Here is a 20,354-nt window from a genome sequence, read left to right on the forward strand (position 1 = left end):
CCCAGAGATTATCCTAGCACATACCGTACACGTCACCACATACAACCCTGAGATTATCCCAGCACATACCATACACGTCACCACATGCAACCCTGAGGTTATCCGAGCACATACCATACACGTCACCACATACAACCCTGAGATTATCCCATCACATACCGTACACGTCACCACATACAACCCTGAGAATATCCCATCACATACCATACACGTCACGACATACAACCCTGAGATTATCCGAGCACATACCGTACACGTCACCACATACAACCCGGAGAATATCCGAGCACATACCGTACACATCACCACATACAACCCTGAGATTATGCAAGCACATACCGTACACGACACCACATACAACCCTGAGATTATCCCATCAGATACCGTATACGTCACCACATACAACCCTGAGGTTATCCGAGCACATACCATACACGCCGCCACATACAACCCTGAGATTATCCCATCACATACCGTACACGTCACCACATACAACCCTGAGATTATCCGAGCACATACCGTACACGTCACCACATACAACCCTGAGATTATCCGAGCACATACCGTACATGTCACCACATGCAACCCAGAGATTATCCGAGCATATACCGTACACGTCACCACATACAACCCAGAGATTATCCTAGCACATACCGTACACGTCACCACATACAACCCTGAGATTATCCCAGCACATACCGTACACGTCACCACATACAACCCTGAGATTATCCGAGCACATACTGTACACGTCACCACATACAACCCTGAGATTATCCGAGCACATACCGTATACGTCACCACATACAACCCAGAGATTATCCTAGCACATACCGTACACGTCACCACATACAACCCTGAGAATATCCCATCACATACCATACACGTCACGACATACAACCATGAGATTATCCCAGCACATACAGTACACGTCACCACATGCAACCCTGAGGTTATCCGAGCACATACCGTACACGTCACCACATACAACCCTGAGAATATCCCATCACATACCATACACGTCACGACATACAACCCTGAGATTATCCGAGCACATACCGTACACGTCACCACATACAACCCAGAGAATATCCGAGCACATACCGTACACATCACCACATACAACCCTGAGATTATCCAAGCACATACCGTACACGTCACCACATACAACCCTGAGGTTATCCGAGCACATACCATACACATCACCACATACAACCCTGAGATTATCCGAGCACATACCGTACATGTCACCAGATATAACCCTTAGAATATCCGAGCACATACCGTACCCGTCACCACATACAACCCTGAGATTATCCAAGCACATACCGTACACATCACCACATACAACCCTGAGATTATCCCATCACATACCATACACGTCACCACATACAACCCTGAGATTATCCGAGCACATATCGTACACGTCACCACATACAACCCTGAGATTATCCGAGCACATACCGTACACGTCACCACATACAACCCTGAGATTATCCGAGCAGATACTCAACAAACTATAGAATAGTAACTGTAAATGGGATCAATGAACAGCAAACTGTTGAAATGTAATTATAAATAGCAATAAATAACGAGAACATGAAATAACAAGATAAAGAGTCCTTAAATTGAGATAATTGATTATGGGGATATCTCAATTAACAAATGTTATTATCTCATCTGTTCAAGATCCTGATGGTTAAGAGGTAGTAACTGTTCTTGAACCTGGAAGTGCGAGTCCTGAGGCACCTGTACCTACCTGATTGCCGCAGCGAGAAAAGAGCATGGCCTGAATGGTGAGGTTCTTTGATGATGAATGTTGCTTTCCTACTGAAGTGTTTCATGTAGATGTGCTCAATGGTTGGGAGTGTTTTACCCATATATACTGGGCCAAATCCACTAACTTTTGGAGGATTTTCCATTCAAAGGCATTGGTGTTCCCATACCAGGCCAGAATGCAGCCAGTCAACACACTTTCCACCACATATCTATAGAAATTTATCCAGATTTCAGATATCGTGCAAAATCTGTGCAGCCTTCTAAGGAAGTTGCGATGCTTTTGTGCTTTCTTTGCAATTACGTTTTTATCCTGAACAGGTGCTCTGAGATAGTGACACCCAGGAATTTAAATTTCCTGACCCTCTCCACCTCTGATCCTCCGATGGACCTCTGCTTTCCCTCTCCTGATGTCTATTCAGTTCCTTGGTCCTGCTGACATTGAGTGACAGATTGTCATCATGACACCACTGAGCCAAATTTTCAAGCTTTCTCTCCAAAGCTGATTCATCACCACCTTTGATAGAGCCCACAACAGTGGTGTCATCAGCAAACTTGTATATGGTGTTGGAGTTGTACTTAGCCACACAGTCATAAGTGTAAATTGAGCAGAGCAGGGGGCTAAGCACACATCCCTGTGGTGCTCCTGTGCTGATGGAGATCATGGAGATGCTTTTGCCAAACTGAGCTGACTGGGGTCTACAAGTGAGGAAATCCAGGATTCAATTGCACAAGGGGATATTGAGGCCCAGGGCTTGGACTTCACTGATTAACTTGGAGTTAAATGCTGAGCTGTAATCGATAAAGAGCATCCTGATGTATGCTTCCTTCGTGTCCGGATATTCCAGGGTTGTGTGAAGAGCTAACGAGATGGCATCCGCTGTAGACCTGTTGCTTCGGTAGGCAAATTGCAGCAGATCCAAGTCACCAATCAGGGAGGAGCTGATATGCTACAACACCAGCCTCTCAAAACACTTCATCACTGTGGATCGAAGTGCTACTGGGCGAGAGTCAGTGAAGCACATTACAACGTTCTCCTTAGGCACCGGTATATTTAAAGCCTGCTTGAATAATGTGCTTACCTCAGACCGGAGTGAGAGGGTGAAGATATCCATGAACACACCAGCCAGCTGGTCAGGTCAGCACAGGTATTCAGTACTTGGCCAGGTCCTCTGTCCGGACCAGATGAATTCACTCTCTTGAAGGTAGACTGTACATCTTCTTCTGATACTGAGACCAAAGGATCATCAGGAGACATGGGCGCGTTCTGATGAGCAAAGTGAGCACAGGAGGCATCAAGCTCATCTGGAAGTGAAGCTCTGCTGTCCAGAACGAGGGGTCACCGTTTTGAGATAACGGGGAAGCCTTTTAGGACCGAGATGAGGAAAAACTTCTTCACACAGAGAGTGGTGAATCCGTGGAATTCTCTGCCACAGAAAACAGTTGAGGCCAGTTCATTGGCTATATTTAAGAGGAAGTTAGATATGGCCCTTGTGGCTAAAGGGATCGGGGGTATGGAGAGAAAGCAGGTACAGGGTTCTGAGTTGGATGATCAGCCATGATCATACTGAATGGCGGTGCAGGCTCAAAGGGCCGAATGGCCTACTCCTGCACCTATTTTCTATGTTTCTATGTCCCCAATGTTTAACTTTGTAGGAGGCTATGGCCTTATAGAACTCATAAGACTGGAATGAAAATAAGTCTCCTCAGACCTGAGAACGTGCCGTAGAAAGACGGTGACCTGACTCCGCAGCCCACCTTTTCCTCACTTGCTGTAGATTATTACAAACTTCCAAGAGCTTTCCACCTGAAGCACAAACTCAGTTACTCCATCCTCAGATGCTGCCTGACTGGCTGAGTGTTTCCACACAATTTCTGTATTTACTCCAAATTCCTACTACTTTCTACATGTGAAAATGAGTGAGCTGCCTCGAATGGTTAGGCCACCTCCTCCCCTGCACTCCCTTACGCCTCTACACCTGTTCTTCCTTCCCTGTTCCTGCAGCCCTCTCCCTCCCATACTCCTTTCTCTCTAATACCCGTGCCCTCTCTCTTCCCTGCACATGATCCTTCTCTCCTCTACTCCTGTGTACCTTTCTCTCTCCTACCCCTTCCTCAGCAACCCCTCTACCTCCCTCCAAGAGGACACAACCTTGTCACGGTTTGTTGGCTTGCGTGCCTCAATGACCCGGAGAGCTGTGTTGGCTGGAGTCAGGGATTTATGCTTCAGCTCTTGGTAGGGTCACCCAGGCCAAACAGGTCGAAGGGTAAAGGCCAGACTGAGTGGTCCACTGGTCCTCCGGGGTCAGGGGCTCAGCTAAGGGCTAACAACTAAAACAAAACTGTTACAGAAACAGTAGTGAAGATTCCTTTCACATCTGAGTGCGATGGTATTCCTGGGTGTCCACCCGGAATTTGCATGACTGACAGTAGTGAAAACTGAGAAGAAGTTACTGGCACGATAAAAGAAGCTCTGGACACCGGTAGATATGAAGGGCCTTTGATGCTGCACGAAACACCAGTGTGGTAATGGGCTCACCTGCTACCTTTCGTATACTCCTAAACTTCTGTTTCCTCTACTCCTGTCCCTCCCTCTCTCTCCTCTACTGCCCCCTCTCTCTCTCCTGTCCCCTCTTCTCTACTCCTACCCCTCTCCCCTCCTGCCCCCTCCCTCTCTTCTCTCCTCCTGCCCCCTCTCTCCTCTACTCCTGCCCCTCTGTCCTGTACTCCTGCCCCCTCCCTCTCTTCTCTCCTCCTGCCCCCTCCCTCCTCTCCTCCTGCCCCCTCTCTCTCCTGTTCTCCTGCCCCTCTCCCTCTCTTCTCTACTCCTGCCCCTTCTATCTCCTCTACTGCCCCCCTCTCCAGTACTTTGTGGAACGAGATTCCAGTAGAAGTGGTAGAGGCAGGTTCAATTTTGTCATTAAAAAAATTTGGATAGGTATACGGACAGGAAAGGAATGGAGGGTTATGGGCTGAGTGTGGGTCAGTGGGACTAGGTGAGAGTAAGCGTTCAGTACGGACTGGAAGGGCTGAGGTGGCCTGTTTCCGTGCTGTAATTGTTATATGGTTATATGATTACTTCTGCCCCCTCTCTCTCCTGTTCCTCTGCCCCTCTCTCTCCTATTCTCCTGCCCCCTCTCCTCTACTCCTGCCCCCATCTCTCTCATGTACTCCTGCCCTTCTCCCTGTCCTCTACTGCACCCTCCTTCTCTCTATATATTCCTGTACTGACAAATCTGTAGAAATACTATCTACCATGGGATACTCTATATTGCCTGGAAAATTCAAACTATCTGAATTTTACTAATACTCCCTTGCCTCCCTCTGTCAAGTAAGGACATTGAAAATCCCCTCCCCCTCCAAACCTCACCTGCCCGCCGTGCTCAGTGTGTTGCATCGGGGAACCTCGGCCACAAGCTCCACGCTTTAAATCCCTCTTCAGCCTCATCAGCCCCTCCTTCTCTCATCTCCTGCCTCACACATCTCGCTGGATATCTATACCCCTCTTTTTCTGGTATCTTATTAAAAACTCTGGATACAGGGGCAATGGAAGTTATTGTTTAATCAAAGGAAAAGCCTTATAACGCTACCAGGAAAGGCAGTACATCTGATGACTGGCAGAATTCACAAAGTCATCAAACAAGGGCCACAAAATTGATAAAGGAGAAACATCAAAAGACTGTAAAAGCTTCTGTCGGTATGACGGAAAAGGAGAGCGAGTGTGGGTCCTTGAGGATGGAAAAATGTCTACGTGGAGGAACAAAATCACAGAGAAATGGCACTGGTATTTTATGTGTTTTCATCGAGACAAGAAAAGTCTCCTGTTAATACTGGAGAGGCAAAGGTTCAGTGGAAATAGAAGAAATTAGAATTAACAAAGAGGTTCTACTGGGGAAGTCAGTGAACCAGCAAAGTGAAGAATGCCAAGGAGCCGATTATCAGCATTCCAGAGGGTTAAGACAGCTTCTCTGACCAACTACGTCATCTTTGGTCTCCCTCTGTATCCACTCCTCCTCAGCTCTGGAATTTAAAACATACTTACCTTCTCTCCTTTCCAGTTCCGATAAAGGATTATTCAACCAAAAAGCTAAACTCATTTTTCTTTCTCTCTCTCCACAGATACTGCCCAGCCCTCTGTTTATCCCCCCAATTTCTGTTCATGGATTTCAGGCAGCCAGTTCCTTGCTCCAATTAAAGTGACAGACTGATTGACACCCCACCCAGCCATCCTGTTGCTCACCACCCTGAGGTTATGGCTCTTTAATCAGCAATTTTTTTGAGGCTGTTTTTGTTCAACATTTTGTCCTTCCAAAGAGTTACAGAAAGAGCCAGTTTCCAAGGAAACAAGTACAGAACAGAACAACACTTAAAGGGCTTTCACATGCGTTTGAAGAGCAATTCAATGCATTAAGTGGCTAACACAGCCAAATAATTAAACTGAAAGGAGTCCTCGGTCTCTGCACTCCCAGTTCCGATGCAGGGTCTTCATTTGAAACAATGTTCCCTGCACAGATCCCACCTGCTAAGCTCGCCCAGCAGTTTATCTTTTGCTTTAATCAAGAATAAAATGTCCATTGAACAGGTCAGACTCATGTACCCAGGGATGTCTTAGATTTAATATGAAAGGTAATGTTAATGTTACAAGATTCAAAGTACATTTATTATAAAAGCCTGTGATTCATGTTCCCCACAGACAGCCTCGAAACAAAGAAAACCATGGAATCCGTTCAGAGAAAAACATCAACCCCGACACGCAGAGAGAAAAAAAACAAACCGTGCAAAGGGCAAAAAAAGGGTGAAAAACTCCGAATATAAAGCCCACAAAGTCATCACTGAGAGAGTCCGGGTGCAGTACATTCAGGACGACTCCGTTCGGATCAATCTTGCGCTGTGTCGTTAGTTATCTGCAGATCAAAATCGCAGATAAAAAGGGACAACCAGGAACCAGAAACACGTGTTTGAAATTGCAGGTCAGAATGTTACGAGTCTCCTTAGGTTTAGTTTGAGTTTCAATCTAAAGGAAGGATTCACGCACCTGAGGGATTCTTCGTGCGGGGGGCGGGGGGGGTATATAAGGTTGCCCAGGGTTGCTTTGGACTGCAAGGAAATGAGTTGAGTCTAATCGTGCCCTTTTGCCTCTCAGACACCCTCCGTTCTGCCTCATCAGCCACAACGGAGGGTGGCACACAGCCAAGTATCTCTTAAGGTGGAGGTAGAAGTTGTTTCAGGGATAACTGATATAGAAATCACAGAAATAGGCCCTTCAGCCCTACAAGACTACTGGGGAGTAGAAACTCAGCAGGTCTGGCAGCAACTGCAGAGAGAGAAACAGATGTAGGAATAACTAACATTACACATCAATTACATAACATTACAACTTCTGGATGAATACAGACGCAGGTGAGAGAAGGTGCACTGACCAGTTAGGCATAAGGGCATTGTCCTTGCCTCGAAACATCACTCCAACGTTTGTGGCATGCTGGCGGGACGAATAGAAGTCTGTATAATCTCCTGAAAATCAAACAGTACAATTACACTAGGAACAGCACTTCCTAACCAAATTGACGCTTATTTCTGCCCGCAGGGACTCTGTTCTGATAAGCATCACTCAGAGGAGGTACTTACTTCCTCGGCTGGGTCAGAGGTGATCTCCAGACCAAACATTCGGTGACTGATGGGAAGCTTCCACACAGAGAACACTCTTTACCTGCCACAACACTCACCTCTCCCTCGCACTCGGTGACGATATCCCAGGGAATAAAACAACATCCCAAACAGACACAGAGGAACACATGGGATTTGTGAACGGCAGAGTGATCTTGTCATTTTATTAGTGGAGATTGGACCCTGTAACCGAGCTCCCTTGGCCATAAATAACCAATTATTTTTGGAAACTGAGGTTTTGATCGGATGTCGCTTCAGAGCTGCAGGACCTGCGGGATGGGTGGGGCTCTGTCCACAGCTTCATTCAGGGCACGGACCACATACCAAGGCTTTTGTATGGATTATGTGCCTCCAAGAGCCCCTCCAATAGTGGTACCATCACCCTCCTCTGGGACACCCTGCTCACTGCCATTAACTCCACAGCCCGATCCTTTAGTGAGCCCCCGTAGACAAGTGAGAGGGTGCTCCTGACAGTGATGTGGAGGGGAAAGGGACTGGGCTTGGACCAGCATATCGAAAGTGGCCAGCCTGGGGGAATTGCAGAAAATGTATCCATCTCAGATCACATACGGCAGGGCTTTAATTGATGCATCCAGGAACATACATTAGTGTCAAGCAAACATGAGAGTTTGCCCAAGACTAACCCGTAGATGCAGTCTGATGCACCACACAGATCACAGTCTGAAGCACCCTACAAACAGCAGTCTGAATGCACCTCGCAGACGGCAGTCAGATGCACCTCGCAGACAGAAGTCTGAATGCACCTCGCAGACGGCAGTCAGATGCACCTCGCAGACAGAAGTCTGAATCACCTTGCAGACAGAAGTCTGAATGCACCTCGCAGACGGCAGTCTGAATGCTCCTCGCAGACAGAAGTCTGATGCACCTCGCAGACAGAAGTCTGATGCACCTCGCAGACAGAAGTCTGAATCACCTCGCAGACAGAAGTCTGAATGCACCTCGCAGACAGAAGTCTGATGCACCTCGCAGACAGAAGTCTGAATCACCTCGCAGACAGAAGTCTGAATGCACCTCGCAGACAGAAGTCTGATGCACCTCGCAGACAAAAGTCTGAATGCACCTCGCAGACAGAAGTCTGATGCACCTCGCAGACAGAAGTCTGAATGCACCTCGCAGACGGTAGTCTGAATGCATCTCGCAGACAGAAGTCTGATGCACCTCGCAGACAGAAGTCTGAATGCACCTCGCAGACAGAAGTCTGAATCACGTCGTAGACAGAAGTCTGATGCACCTCGCAGACAGAATTCTGATGCACATCGCAGACAGAAGTCTGATGCACCTCACAGACAGAAGTCTGAATGCACCTCGCAGACGGCAGTCTGAATGCACCTCGCAGACAGAAGTCTGAATGCACCTCGCAGACAGAATTCTGATGCACATCGCAGACAGAAGTCTGAATCACATCGTAGACAGAAGTCTGATGCATCTCGCAGACAGAATTCTGATGCACATCGCAGACAGAAGTCTGAATCACGTCGTAGACAGAAGTCTGATGCACCTCGCAGACAAAAGTCTGAATGCACCTCGCAGACAGAAGTCTGAATGCACCTCGCAGACGGTAGTCTGAATGCACCTCGCAGACAGAATTCTGAATGCACCTCGCAGACAGAATTCTGAATGCACCTCGCAGACGGTAGTCTGAATGCACCTCGCAGACAGAAGTCTGATGCACCTCGCAGACAGAATTCTGAATGCACCTCGCAGACGGTAGTCTGAATGCACCTCGCAGACAGAATTCTGATGCACCTCGCAGACAGAAGTCTGATGCACCTCGCAGACAGAAGTCTGATGCACCTCGCAGACGGTAGTCTGAATGCACCTCGCAGACAGAAGTCTGATGCACCTCGCAGACAGAACTCTGATGCACCTCGCAGACAGAAGTCTGATGCACCTCACAGACGGAAGTCTGATGCACCTCGCAGACGGCAGTCTGAATGCACCTCGCAGACAGAATTCTGAATGCTCCTCGCAGACAGAATTCTGAATGCACCTCGCAGACAGAATTCTGAATGCACCTCGCAGACAGAATTCTGAATGCTCCTCGCAGACAGAATTCTGAATGCACCTCGCAGACAGAATTCTGAATGCTCCTCGCAGACAGAATTCTGAATGCTCCTCGCAGACAGAAGTCTGATGCACCTCGCAGACAGAAGTCTGATGCACCTCACAGACGGAAGTCTGATGCACCTCGCAGACGGCAGTCTGAATGCACCTCGCAGACAGAATTCTGAATGCTCCTCGCAGACAGAATTCTGAATGCTCCTCGCAGACAGAAGTCTGATGCACCTCGTAGACAGAAGTCTGATGCACCTCGCAGACAGAAGTCTGATGCACCTCGTAGACAGAAGTCTGATGCACATCGCAGACAGAAGTCTGAATGCACCTCGCAGACAGAATTCTGAATGCACCTCGCAGACAGAATTCTGAATGCACCTCGCAGACAGAATTCTGAATGCTCCTCGCAGACAGAAGTCTGATGCACCTCGCAGACGGCAGTCTGAATGCACCTCGCAGACAGAAGTCTGAATGCACCTCGCAGACAGAAGTCTGAATGCACCTCGCAGACAGAATTCTGAATGCTCCTCGCAGACAGAAGTCTGAATGCACCTCGCAGACAGAATTCTGAATGCACCTCGCAGACAGAATTCTGAATGCTCCTCGCAGACAGAATTCTGAATGCTCCTCGCAGACAGAATTCTGAATGCTCCTCGCAGACAGAAGTCTGATGCACCTCGCAGACAGAAGTCTGATGCACCTCACAGACAGCAGTCTGAATGCACCTCGCAGACAGAAGTCTGATGCACCTCGCAGACAGAAGTCTGATGCACCTCACAGACAGAAGTCTGATGCATCTCGCAGACAGAATTCTGATGCACATCGCAGACAGAAGTCTGAATCACGTCGTAGACAGAAGTCTGATGCACCTCGCAGACAAAAGTCTGAATGCACCTCGCAGACAGAAGTCTGATGCACCTCGCAGACGGCAGTCTGAATGCACCTCGCAGACAGAAGTCTGATGCACCTCACAGACAGAAGTCTGATGCATCTCGCAGACAGAATTCTGATGCACATCGCAGACAGAAGTCTGAATCACGTCGTAGACAGAAGTCTGAATCACGTCGTAGACAGAAGTCTGATGCACCTCGCAGACAAAAGTCTGAATGCACCTCGCAGACAGAAGTCTGATGCACCTCGCAGACAGAAGTCTGATGCACCTCGCAGACAAAAGTCTGAATGCACCTCGCAGACAGAATTCTGAATGCACCTCGCAGACGGCAGTCTGAATGCACCTCGCAGACAGAATTCTGAATGCACCTCGCAGACAGAAGTCTGATGCACCTCGCAGACGGCAGTCTGAATGCACCTCGCAGACAGAATTCTGAATGCACCTCGCAGACAGTAGTCTGAATGCACCTCGCAGACAGAAGTCTGATGCACCTCGCAGACGGTAGTCTGAATGCACCTCACAGATGGAAGTCTGATGCACATCGCAGACAGAAGTCTGATGCACCTCACAGACAGAAGTCTGAATGCACCTCGCAGACGGCAGTCTGAATGCACCTCGCAGACAGAAGTCTGAATGCACCTCGCAGACAGAATTCTGATGCACATCGCAGACAGAAGTCTGAATCACATCGTAGACAGAAGTCTGATGCATCTCGCAGACAGAATTCTGATGCACATCGCAGACAGAAGTCTGAATCACGTCGTAGACAGAAGTCTGATGCACCTCGCAGACAAAAGTCTGAATGCACCTCGCAGACAGAAGTCTGATGCACCTCGCAGACGGCAGTCTGAATGCACCTCGCAGACAGAATTCTGAATGCTCCTCGCAGACAGAATTCTGAATGCTCCTCGCAGACAGAATTCTGAATGCTCCTCGCAGACAGAAGTCTGATGCACCTCGCAGACAGAAGTCTGATGCACCTCGCAGACGGCAGTCTGAATGCACCTCGCAGACAGAAGTCTGATGCACCTCGCAGACAGAAGTCTGATGCACCTCACAGACAGAAGTCTGATGCATCTCGCAGACAGAATTCTGATGCACATCGCAGACAGAAGTCTGAATCACGTCGTAGACAGAAGTCTGATGCACCTCGCAGACAAAAGTCTGAATGCACCTCGCAGACAGAAGTCTGATGCACCTCGCAGACGGTAGTCTGAATGCACCTCGCAGACAGAAGTCTGATGCACCTCGCAGACAGAAGTCTGATGCACCTCGCAGACAGAAGTCTGATGCACCTCGCAGACAGAAGTCTGATGCACCTCGCAGACGGCAGTCTGATGCACCTCGCAGACAGAAGTCTGATGCACCTCGCAGACGGCAGTCTGAATGCACCTCGCAGACAGAATTCTGAATGCTCCTCGCAGACAGAATTCTGAATGCACCTCGCAGACAGAATTCTGAATGCTCCTCGCAGACAGAATTCTGAATGCTCCTCGCAGACAGAATTCTGAATGCACCTCGCAGACAGAATTCTGAATGCTCCTCGCAGACAGAATTCTGAATGCTCCTCGCAGACAGAAGTCTGATGCACCTCGCAGACAGAAGTCTGATGCACCTCACAGACGGAAGTCTGATGCACCTCGCAGACGGCAGTCTGAATGCACCTCGCAGACAGAATTCTGAATGCTCCTCGCAGACAGAATTCTGAATGCTCCTCGCAGACAGAAGTCTGATGCACCTCGTAGACAGAAGTCTGATGCACATCGCAGACAGAAGTCTGAATGCACCTCGCAGACAGAAGTCTGAATGCACCTCGCAGACAGAATTCTGAATGCACCTCGCAGACAGAATTCTGAATGCTCCTCGCAGACAGAATTCTGAATGCTCCTCGCAGACAGAAGTCTGATGCACCTCGCAGACGGCAGTCTGAATGCACCTCGCAGACAGAAGTCTGAATGCACCTCGCAGACAGAAGTCTGATGCACCTCGCAGACAGAAGTCTGATGCACCTCGCAGACAGAAGTCTGATGCACCTCGCAGACAGAAGTCTGATGCACCTCGCAGACGGCAGTCTGATGCACCTCGCAGACAGAAGTCTGATGCACCTCGCAGACGGCAGTCTGAATGCACCTCGCAGACAGAATTCTGAATGCTCCTCGCAGACAGAATTCTGAATGCACCTCGCAGACAGAATTCTGAATGCTCCTCGCAGACAGAATTCTGAATGCTCCTCGCAGACAGAATTCTGAATGCACCTCGCAGACAGAATTCTGAATGCTCCTCGCAGACAGAATTCTGAATGCTCCTCGCAGACAGAAGTCTGATGCACCTCGCAGACAGAAGTCTGATGCACCTCACAGACGGAAGTCTGATGCACCTCGCAGACGGCAGTCTGAATGCACCTCGCAGACAGAATTCTGAATGCTCCTCGCAGACAGAATTCTGAATGCTCCTCGCAGACAGAAGTCTGATGCACCTCGTAGACAGAAGTCTGATGCACATCGCAGACAGAAGTCTGAATGCACCTCGCAGACAGAAGTCTGAATGCACCTCGCAGACAGAATTCTGAATGCACCTCGCAGACAGAATTCTGAATGCTCCTCGCAGACAGAATTCTGAATGCTCCTCGCAGACAGAAGTCTGATGCACCTCGCAGACGGCAGTCTGAATGCACCTCGCAGACAGAAGTCTGAATGCACCTCGCAGACAGAATTCTGAATGCACCTCGCAGACAGAATTCTGAATGCTCCTCGCAGACAGAATTCTGAATGCTCCTCGCAGACAGAATTCTGAATGCTCCTCGCAGACAGAAGTCTGATGCACCTCGCAGACGGCAGTCTGAATGCACCTCGCAGACAGAATTCTGAATGCTCCTCGCAGACAGAATTCTGAATGCTCCTCGCAGACAGAAGTCTGATGCACCTCGCAGACAGAAGTCTGATGCACCTCACAGACGGCAGTCTGAATGCACCTCGCAGACAGAAGTCTGATGCACCTCGCAGACAGAAGTCTGATGCACCTCACAGACAGAAGTCTGATGCATCTCGCAGACAGAATTCTGATGCACATCGCAGACAGAAGTCTGAATCACGTCGTAGACAGAAGTCTGATGCACCTCGCAGACAAAAGTCTGAATGCACCTCGCAGACAGAAGTCTGATGCACCTCGCAGACGGCAGTCTGAATGCACCTCGCAGACAGAATTCTGATGCACCTCGCAGACAGAAGTCTGATGCACCTCGCAGACAGAAGTCTGATGCACCTCGCAGACGGCAGTCTGAATGCACCTCGCAGACAGAATTCTGAATGCACCTCGCAGACAGAAGTCTGATGCACCTCGCAGACTGCAATCCGAATGCAGCCATACAGACTGCAGTCCAAGTAGTAAAATAGAGACAGTCACAGAAAATACTGTCCTTTGAATGAAATGATGATGATGATGGAAGTCAGCTAAAGGTTTCAAAACCAAAGGAAGAAAAACTTAATCTTGCAGCTAACTGTCTGATCACAGCCTGCAAAGTCTGAACACATCCTGCAGACACAGTCTGAACATACCCTGCACTTGCATTCGGACACGCCATTCGGAAATGGGTTTATCACGTTAAAAAATATTCCGGTCTGTAGCTGGGTTCTCAGCCTGATTCTCAATAACAAAAAATAACCTGTGAAGTTGTGGTTTCTGGTTATGATGGAGTTTTGTAGTTCCGTTTCTCTCTCCACAGATGCTGATTGTTTCCTGAGGTTTCTGTTGTTTTGTAGCTTGTAAGTCAGAAAAGAAGTAAAACAATTTTTCTTCAGTTTCTCAGCTAAAAATCTTAAATGCAATATAAATAATTGTTAAGCTTGATCCCTGCTGGATGTGGTTTGACCTTGTGTGGTCGTTCTACTTATGCCCACGAGGAAGCCCGACGCGGGCAGGCAGAGACGGGCTGAGGGAGAGGCAAGTGCTCGGTCACTGGAATCAGGATTGTTCATTCTGCTCATCTGTCTACACTGGCTTCCATGCTCCCCACAGCCACAACCCTCACGTTTGGATTGAATTGTCAGGGCCCAACCTACCAATGTCTGCTGGAAGGTGCATAGTTGCCGAATCCTGGGAGATAAACGCCCTGTAAAAAAACAGACAGAGCTCAGTGACACACACGTACAACCCTTCACACGTGAAACATTGTCCCACTGTCCTGCTTCACAGTTCAGGTCAAAACCTCATTTCTACATTGTTGAGCAAAGCTGTCACCCTCCTCCTGTCTGTGTTTTACTCTGGCCTGGGGATAACACTGCCAGAGACCCGACATAATCAGAGTTGTGGGTCATCCTGGGCAGCGGGATTCAGCCTGAACATCCGACGGGCTCTGCTTCTATCACTGCCTCTGTTCACTGATGTAGCCTCCTGGGTTGCCTCAGGCTCGCTCAGGTCGTTCTCGTCTGGGGGGAGCAGCCTTCGGCCCCGCCAAACTGGGTAATCAGCTGGTGTGGATGCTGTGTGATGTCCACACCCCGTCAAATAACAGACAGTACAACATATGTGATTAAATGATTACATTTTATAGAGATTACTAAAACTGAGTGATTAATAACAATATCGTATATATGAAGGAAAAGAAAATAAAGGCGCCAAACTTATTATATATGCCTTATTTTAACAAAACACAGTAACAAAAGAACCCCCTTACACAAAAAACCCCACAAAAGAAGAAACCCCCTTACAGTGAGGTTACTGGATGCCATGTGGATGGGGGTCAGGACCCAGGGGCAGTCAGCCAGTCAGAGAGCCCGGGTCCCTGACGTCTGACACGTGTAGCGCCCTCAACGTGAAACGATCGTGCTTCACATGAAGCCACGGCGCCAAATCAGTGAAATCTTCAAGTTCACCCAGTCTGCCCCTGGATCAAATGATGGACCTTGTACCCCTGGATCAAATAATGGACCTTGTACCCCTGGATCAAATGGTGGTCATTGTACCCCTGGATCAAATAATGGACATTGTACCCCTGGATCAAATGCTGGACCTTGTACCCCTAAATCAAATGGTGGACCTTGTACCCCTGGATCAAATGCTGGATCTTGTACCCCTGGATCAAATAATGGACCTTGTACCCCTGGATCAAATAATGAACACTGTACCCTTGGATCAAATGCTGGACCTTGTACCCCTGGATCAAATGATGGATCTTGTACCCCTGGATTAAATGGTGGATCTTGTACCCCTGGATCAAATAATGGATCTTGTACCCCTGGATCAAATAATGGATCTTGTACCCCTGGATCAAATGATGGACCTTGTACACCTGGATCAAACGGTGGATCTTGTACCCCTGGATCAAATAATGGACCTTGTACCCCTGGATCAAATGATGGACCTTGTACACCTGGATCAAACGGTGGATCTTGTACCCCTGGATCAAATAATGGACCTTGTACCCCTGGATCAAATGACGGACCTTGTACACCTGGATCAAATAATGGACCTTGTACCCCTGGATCAAATGGTGGACATTGTACCCCTGGATCAAATAATGGACCTTGTAACCCTGGATCAAATGGTGGATCTTGTACCCCTGGATCAAATGATGGACCTTGTACACCTGGATCAAAGGTGGACATTCTAACCCTGGATCAAATGGTGGATCTTGTACTCCTGGATCAAATAATGAACCTTGTACACCTGGATCAAATGCTGGACCTTGTACCCCTGGATCAAATGGTGGGTCTTCTACACCTGGATCAAATAATGAACACTGTACCCCTGGATCAAAAGGTGGATCTTGTACACCTGGATCAAATAATGAACACTGTACACCTGGATCAAATAATGGACCTTGTACACCTGGATCAAATGGTGGATCTTATACCCCTGGATCAAATGGTGGACCTTGTACCCCTGGATCAAATGATGGACCTTGTACCCCTGGATCAAATGGTGGATCTTGTACCCCTGGATCAAATGGTGGATATTGTACCACTGGATCAAACGGTGGATCTTGTACCCCTGGATCAAATGGTGGATCTTGTACTCATGGATCAAATAATGGACCTTGTACCCCTGGATCAAATAATGGACCTTGTACACCTGGATCAAATGCTGGACCTTGTACCCCTGGATCAAATGGAGGGTCTTCTACACCTGGATCAACTAATGAACACTGTACCCCTGGATCAAAAGGTGGATATTGTACACCTGGATAAAATAATGAACACTGTACCCCTGGATCAAATAATGGACCTCCTACACCTGGATTAAATGATGGACCTTGTACCCCTGGATCAAATGGTGGATATTGTACCCCTGGATCAAATGGTGGAACTTGTACACCTGGATCAAATAATGCACATTGTACCCCTGGATCAAATGGTGGATCTTGTACCCCTGGATCAAATGATGGAACTTGTACCCCTGGATCAAATGGTGGATCTTGTAACCCTGGATCAAATGATGGAACTTGTACACCTGGATCAAATGATGGACCTTGTACCCCTAAATCAAATGGTGGATCTTGTACACCTGGATCAAATAATGGACCTTGTACCCCTGGATCAAATGGTGGAACTTGTACACCTGGATCAAATAATGCACATTGTACCCCTGGATCAAATGGTGGATCTTGTACCCCTGGATCAAATGATGGACCTTGCACCCCTGGATCAAATGGTGGATCTTGTACCCCTGGATCAAATGATGGACCTTGTACCCCTGGATCAAATGGTGGATCTTGTACCCCTGGATCAAATGATGGAACTTGTACACCTGGATCAAATACTGGACCTTGTACCCCTGGATCAAATGATGGACCTTGTATCACGGAATCAAATGCTGGATCATGTACCCCTGGATCAAATGGTGGACCTTGTACCCCTGGATCAAATGGTGGATCTTGTACCCCTGGATCAAATGGTGGATCTTGTACCCCTGGATCAAATAATGGATCTTGTACCCCTGGATCATATGGTGGACCTTGTACCCCTGGATCAAATGGTGGATCTTGTACCCCTGGATCAAATGATGGACCTTGTATCACGGAATCAAATGCTGGATCATGTACCCCTGGATCAAATGGTGGATCTTGTACCCCTGGATCAAATGGTGGACCTTGTACCCCTGGATCAAATGGTGGATCTTGTACCCCTGGATCAAATAATGAACATTGTACCCTTGGATCAAATGCTGGACCTTGTACCCCTGGATCAAATGATGGATCTTGTACCCCTGGATTAAATGGTGGACCTTGTACCTCTGGATCAAATAATGAACATTGTACCCCTGGATCAAATGCTGGACCTTGTACCCCTGGATCAAATGATGGACCTTGTACACCTGGATCAAAAGGTGGATCTTGTACCCCTGGATCAAATAATGGACCTTGTACCCCTGGACCAAATGGTGGATCTTGTACCCCTGGATCAAATGATGGAACTTGTACACCTGGATCAAATACTGGACCTTGTACCCCTGGATCAAATAATGGACCTTGTACCCCTGGATTAAATGGTGGAACTTGTACCCCTGGATCAAATGGTGCATCTTGTACCCCTGGATCAAATGCTGGACCTTGTACCCCTGGATCAAATGCTGGACCTTGTACACCTAGATCAAATAATGGACCTTGTACCCCTGGATCAAATAATGAACACTGTACCCTTGGATCAAATGCTGGACCTTGTACCCCTGGATCAAATGATGGATCTTGTACCCCTGGATCAAATGGTGGACCTTGTACCCCTGGATCAAATGATGGACCTTGTACCCCTGGATCAAATGGTGGATCTTGTACCCCTGGATCAAATGGTGGATATTGTACCACTGGATCAAACGGTGGATCTTGTACCCCTGGATCAAATGGTGGATCTTGTACTCATGGATCAAATAATGGACCTTGTACCCCTGGATCAAATAATGGACCTTGTACACCTGGATCAAATGCTGGACCTTGTACCCCTGGATCAAATGGAGGGTCTTCTATACCTGGATCAAATAATGAACACTGTACCCCTGGATCAAAAGGTGGATATTGTACACCTGGATAAAATAATGAACAATGTACCCCTGGATCAAATAATGGACCTTCTACACCTGGATTAAATGATGGACCTTGTACCCCTGGATCAAATGGTGGATATTGTACCCCTGGATCAAATGGTGGAACTTGTACACCTGGATCAAATAATGCACATTGTACCCCTAAATCAAATGGTGGATCTTGTACACCTGGATCAAATAATGGACCTTGTACCCCTGGATCAAATGGTGGAACTTGTACACCTGGATCAAATAATGCACATTGTACCCCTGGATCAAATGGTGGATCTTGTACCCCTGGATCAAATGATGGACCTTGTACCCCTGGATCAAATGGTGGATCTTGTACCCCTGGATCAAATGATGGACCTTGTACCCCTGGATCAAATGGTGGATCTTGTACCCCTGGATCAAATGATGGAACTTGTACACCTGGATCAAATACTGGACCTTGTACCCCTGGATCAAATGATGGACCTTGTATCACGGAATCAAATGATGGACCTTGTACCCCTGGATCAAATAATGGATCTTGTACCCCTGGATCATATGGTGGATCTTGTACCCCTGGATCAAATGATGGACCTTGTACCCCTGGATCAAATGGTGGATCTTGTACCCCTGGATCAAATGATGGACCTTGTACCCCTGGATCAAATGGTGGATCTTGTACCCCTGGATCAAATGATGGAACTTGTACACCTGGATCAAATACTGGACCTTGTACCCCTGGATCAAATGATGGACCTTGTATCACGGAATCAAATGATGGACCTTGTACCCCTGGATCAAATAATGGATCTTGTACCCCTGGATCATATGGTGGACCTTGTACCCATGGATCAAATGGTGGATCTTGTACCCCTGGATCAAATGATGGACCTTGTACCCCTGGATCAAATGGTGGATCTTGTACCCCTGGATCAAATAATGAACATTGTACCCCTGGATCAAATGCTGGACCTTGTACCCCTGGATCAAATGCTGGACCTTGTACACCTAGATCAAATAATGGATCTTGTACCCCTGGATCAAATGGTGGACATTGTACCCCTGGATCAAATAATGAACACTGTACCCTTGGATCAAATGCTGGACCTTGTACCCCTGGATCAAATGATGGATCTTGTACCCCTGGATTAAATGGTGGACCTTGTACCCCTGGATCAAATGCTGGACCTTGTACACCTAGATCAAATAATGGACCTTGTACCCCTGGATCAAATAATGGATCTTGTACCCCTGGATCAAACGATGGACCTTGTACACCTGGATCAAACGGTGGATCTTGTACCCCTGGATCAAATAATGGACCTTGTACCCCTGGATCAAATGGTGGATCTTGTACCCCTGGATCAAATGATGGAACTTGTACACCTGGATCAAATACTGGACCTTGTACCCCTGGATCAAATGGTGGACATTGTACCCCTGGATCAAATAATGGACCTTGTACCCCTGGATCAAATGATGGATCTTGTACCGCTGGATCAAATGGTGGACCTTGTACCCCTGGATCAAATGGTGGATCTTGTACCCCTGGATCAAATGGTGGATCTTGTACCCCTGGATCAAATAATGGATCTTGTACCCCTGGATAATATGGTGGATCTTGTACCCCTGGATCAAATGGTGGATCTTGTACCCCTGGATCAAATAATGGATCTTGTACCCCTGGATTAAATGGTGGAACTTGTACCCCTGGATCAAATGGTGCATCTTGTACCCCTGGATCAAATGCTGGACCTTGTACCCCTGGATCAAATGCTGGACCTTGTACACCTAGATCAAATAATGGACCTTGTACCCCTGGATCAAATAATGAACACTGTACCCTTGGATCAAATGCTGGACCTTGTACCCCTGGATCAAATGATGGATCTTGTACCCCTGGATTAAATGGTGGACCTTGTACCCCTGGATCAAATGGTGG

At 47.8% G+C, this 20,354-nt stretch overlaps 1 protein-coding gene across 1 annotated transcript in view; it reads right to left on the minus strand.

Moving 5' to 3' along the window:
• The window catches only part of fah (fumarylacetoacetate hydrolase (fumarylacetoacetase)), a 117,525-nt gene that overhangs the window by 57,557 nt on the left and 39,614 nt on the right, over positions 1-20,354 (minus strand). The window contains exons 4-5 of the mRNA XM_059952595.1: positions 14,467-14,516; positions 7,197-7,287 (exon numbers count right to left, since the gene is read on the minus strand). Of these exons, the coding sequence (XP_059808578.1) occupies positions 7,197-7,287; positions 14,467-14,516 (141 nt within the window). The remainder of the gene's footprint in view (positions 1-7,196; positions 7,288-14,466; positions 14,517-20,354) is intronic.

The sequence above is a fragment of the Hypanus sabinus genome, chromosome 28 (genome assembly GCF_030144855.1).
Source record: "Hypanus sabinus isolate sHypSab1 chromosome 28, sHypSab1.hap1, whole genome shotgun sequence".
Lineage (NCBI taxonomy): Eukaryota > Metazoa > Chordata > Chondrichthyes > Myliobatiformes > Dasyatidae > Hypanus > Hypanus sabinus.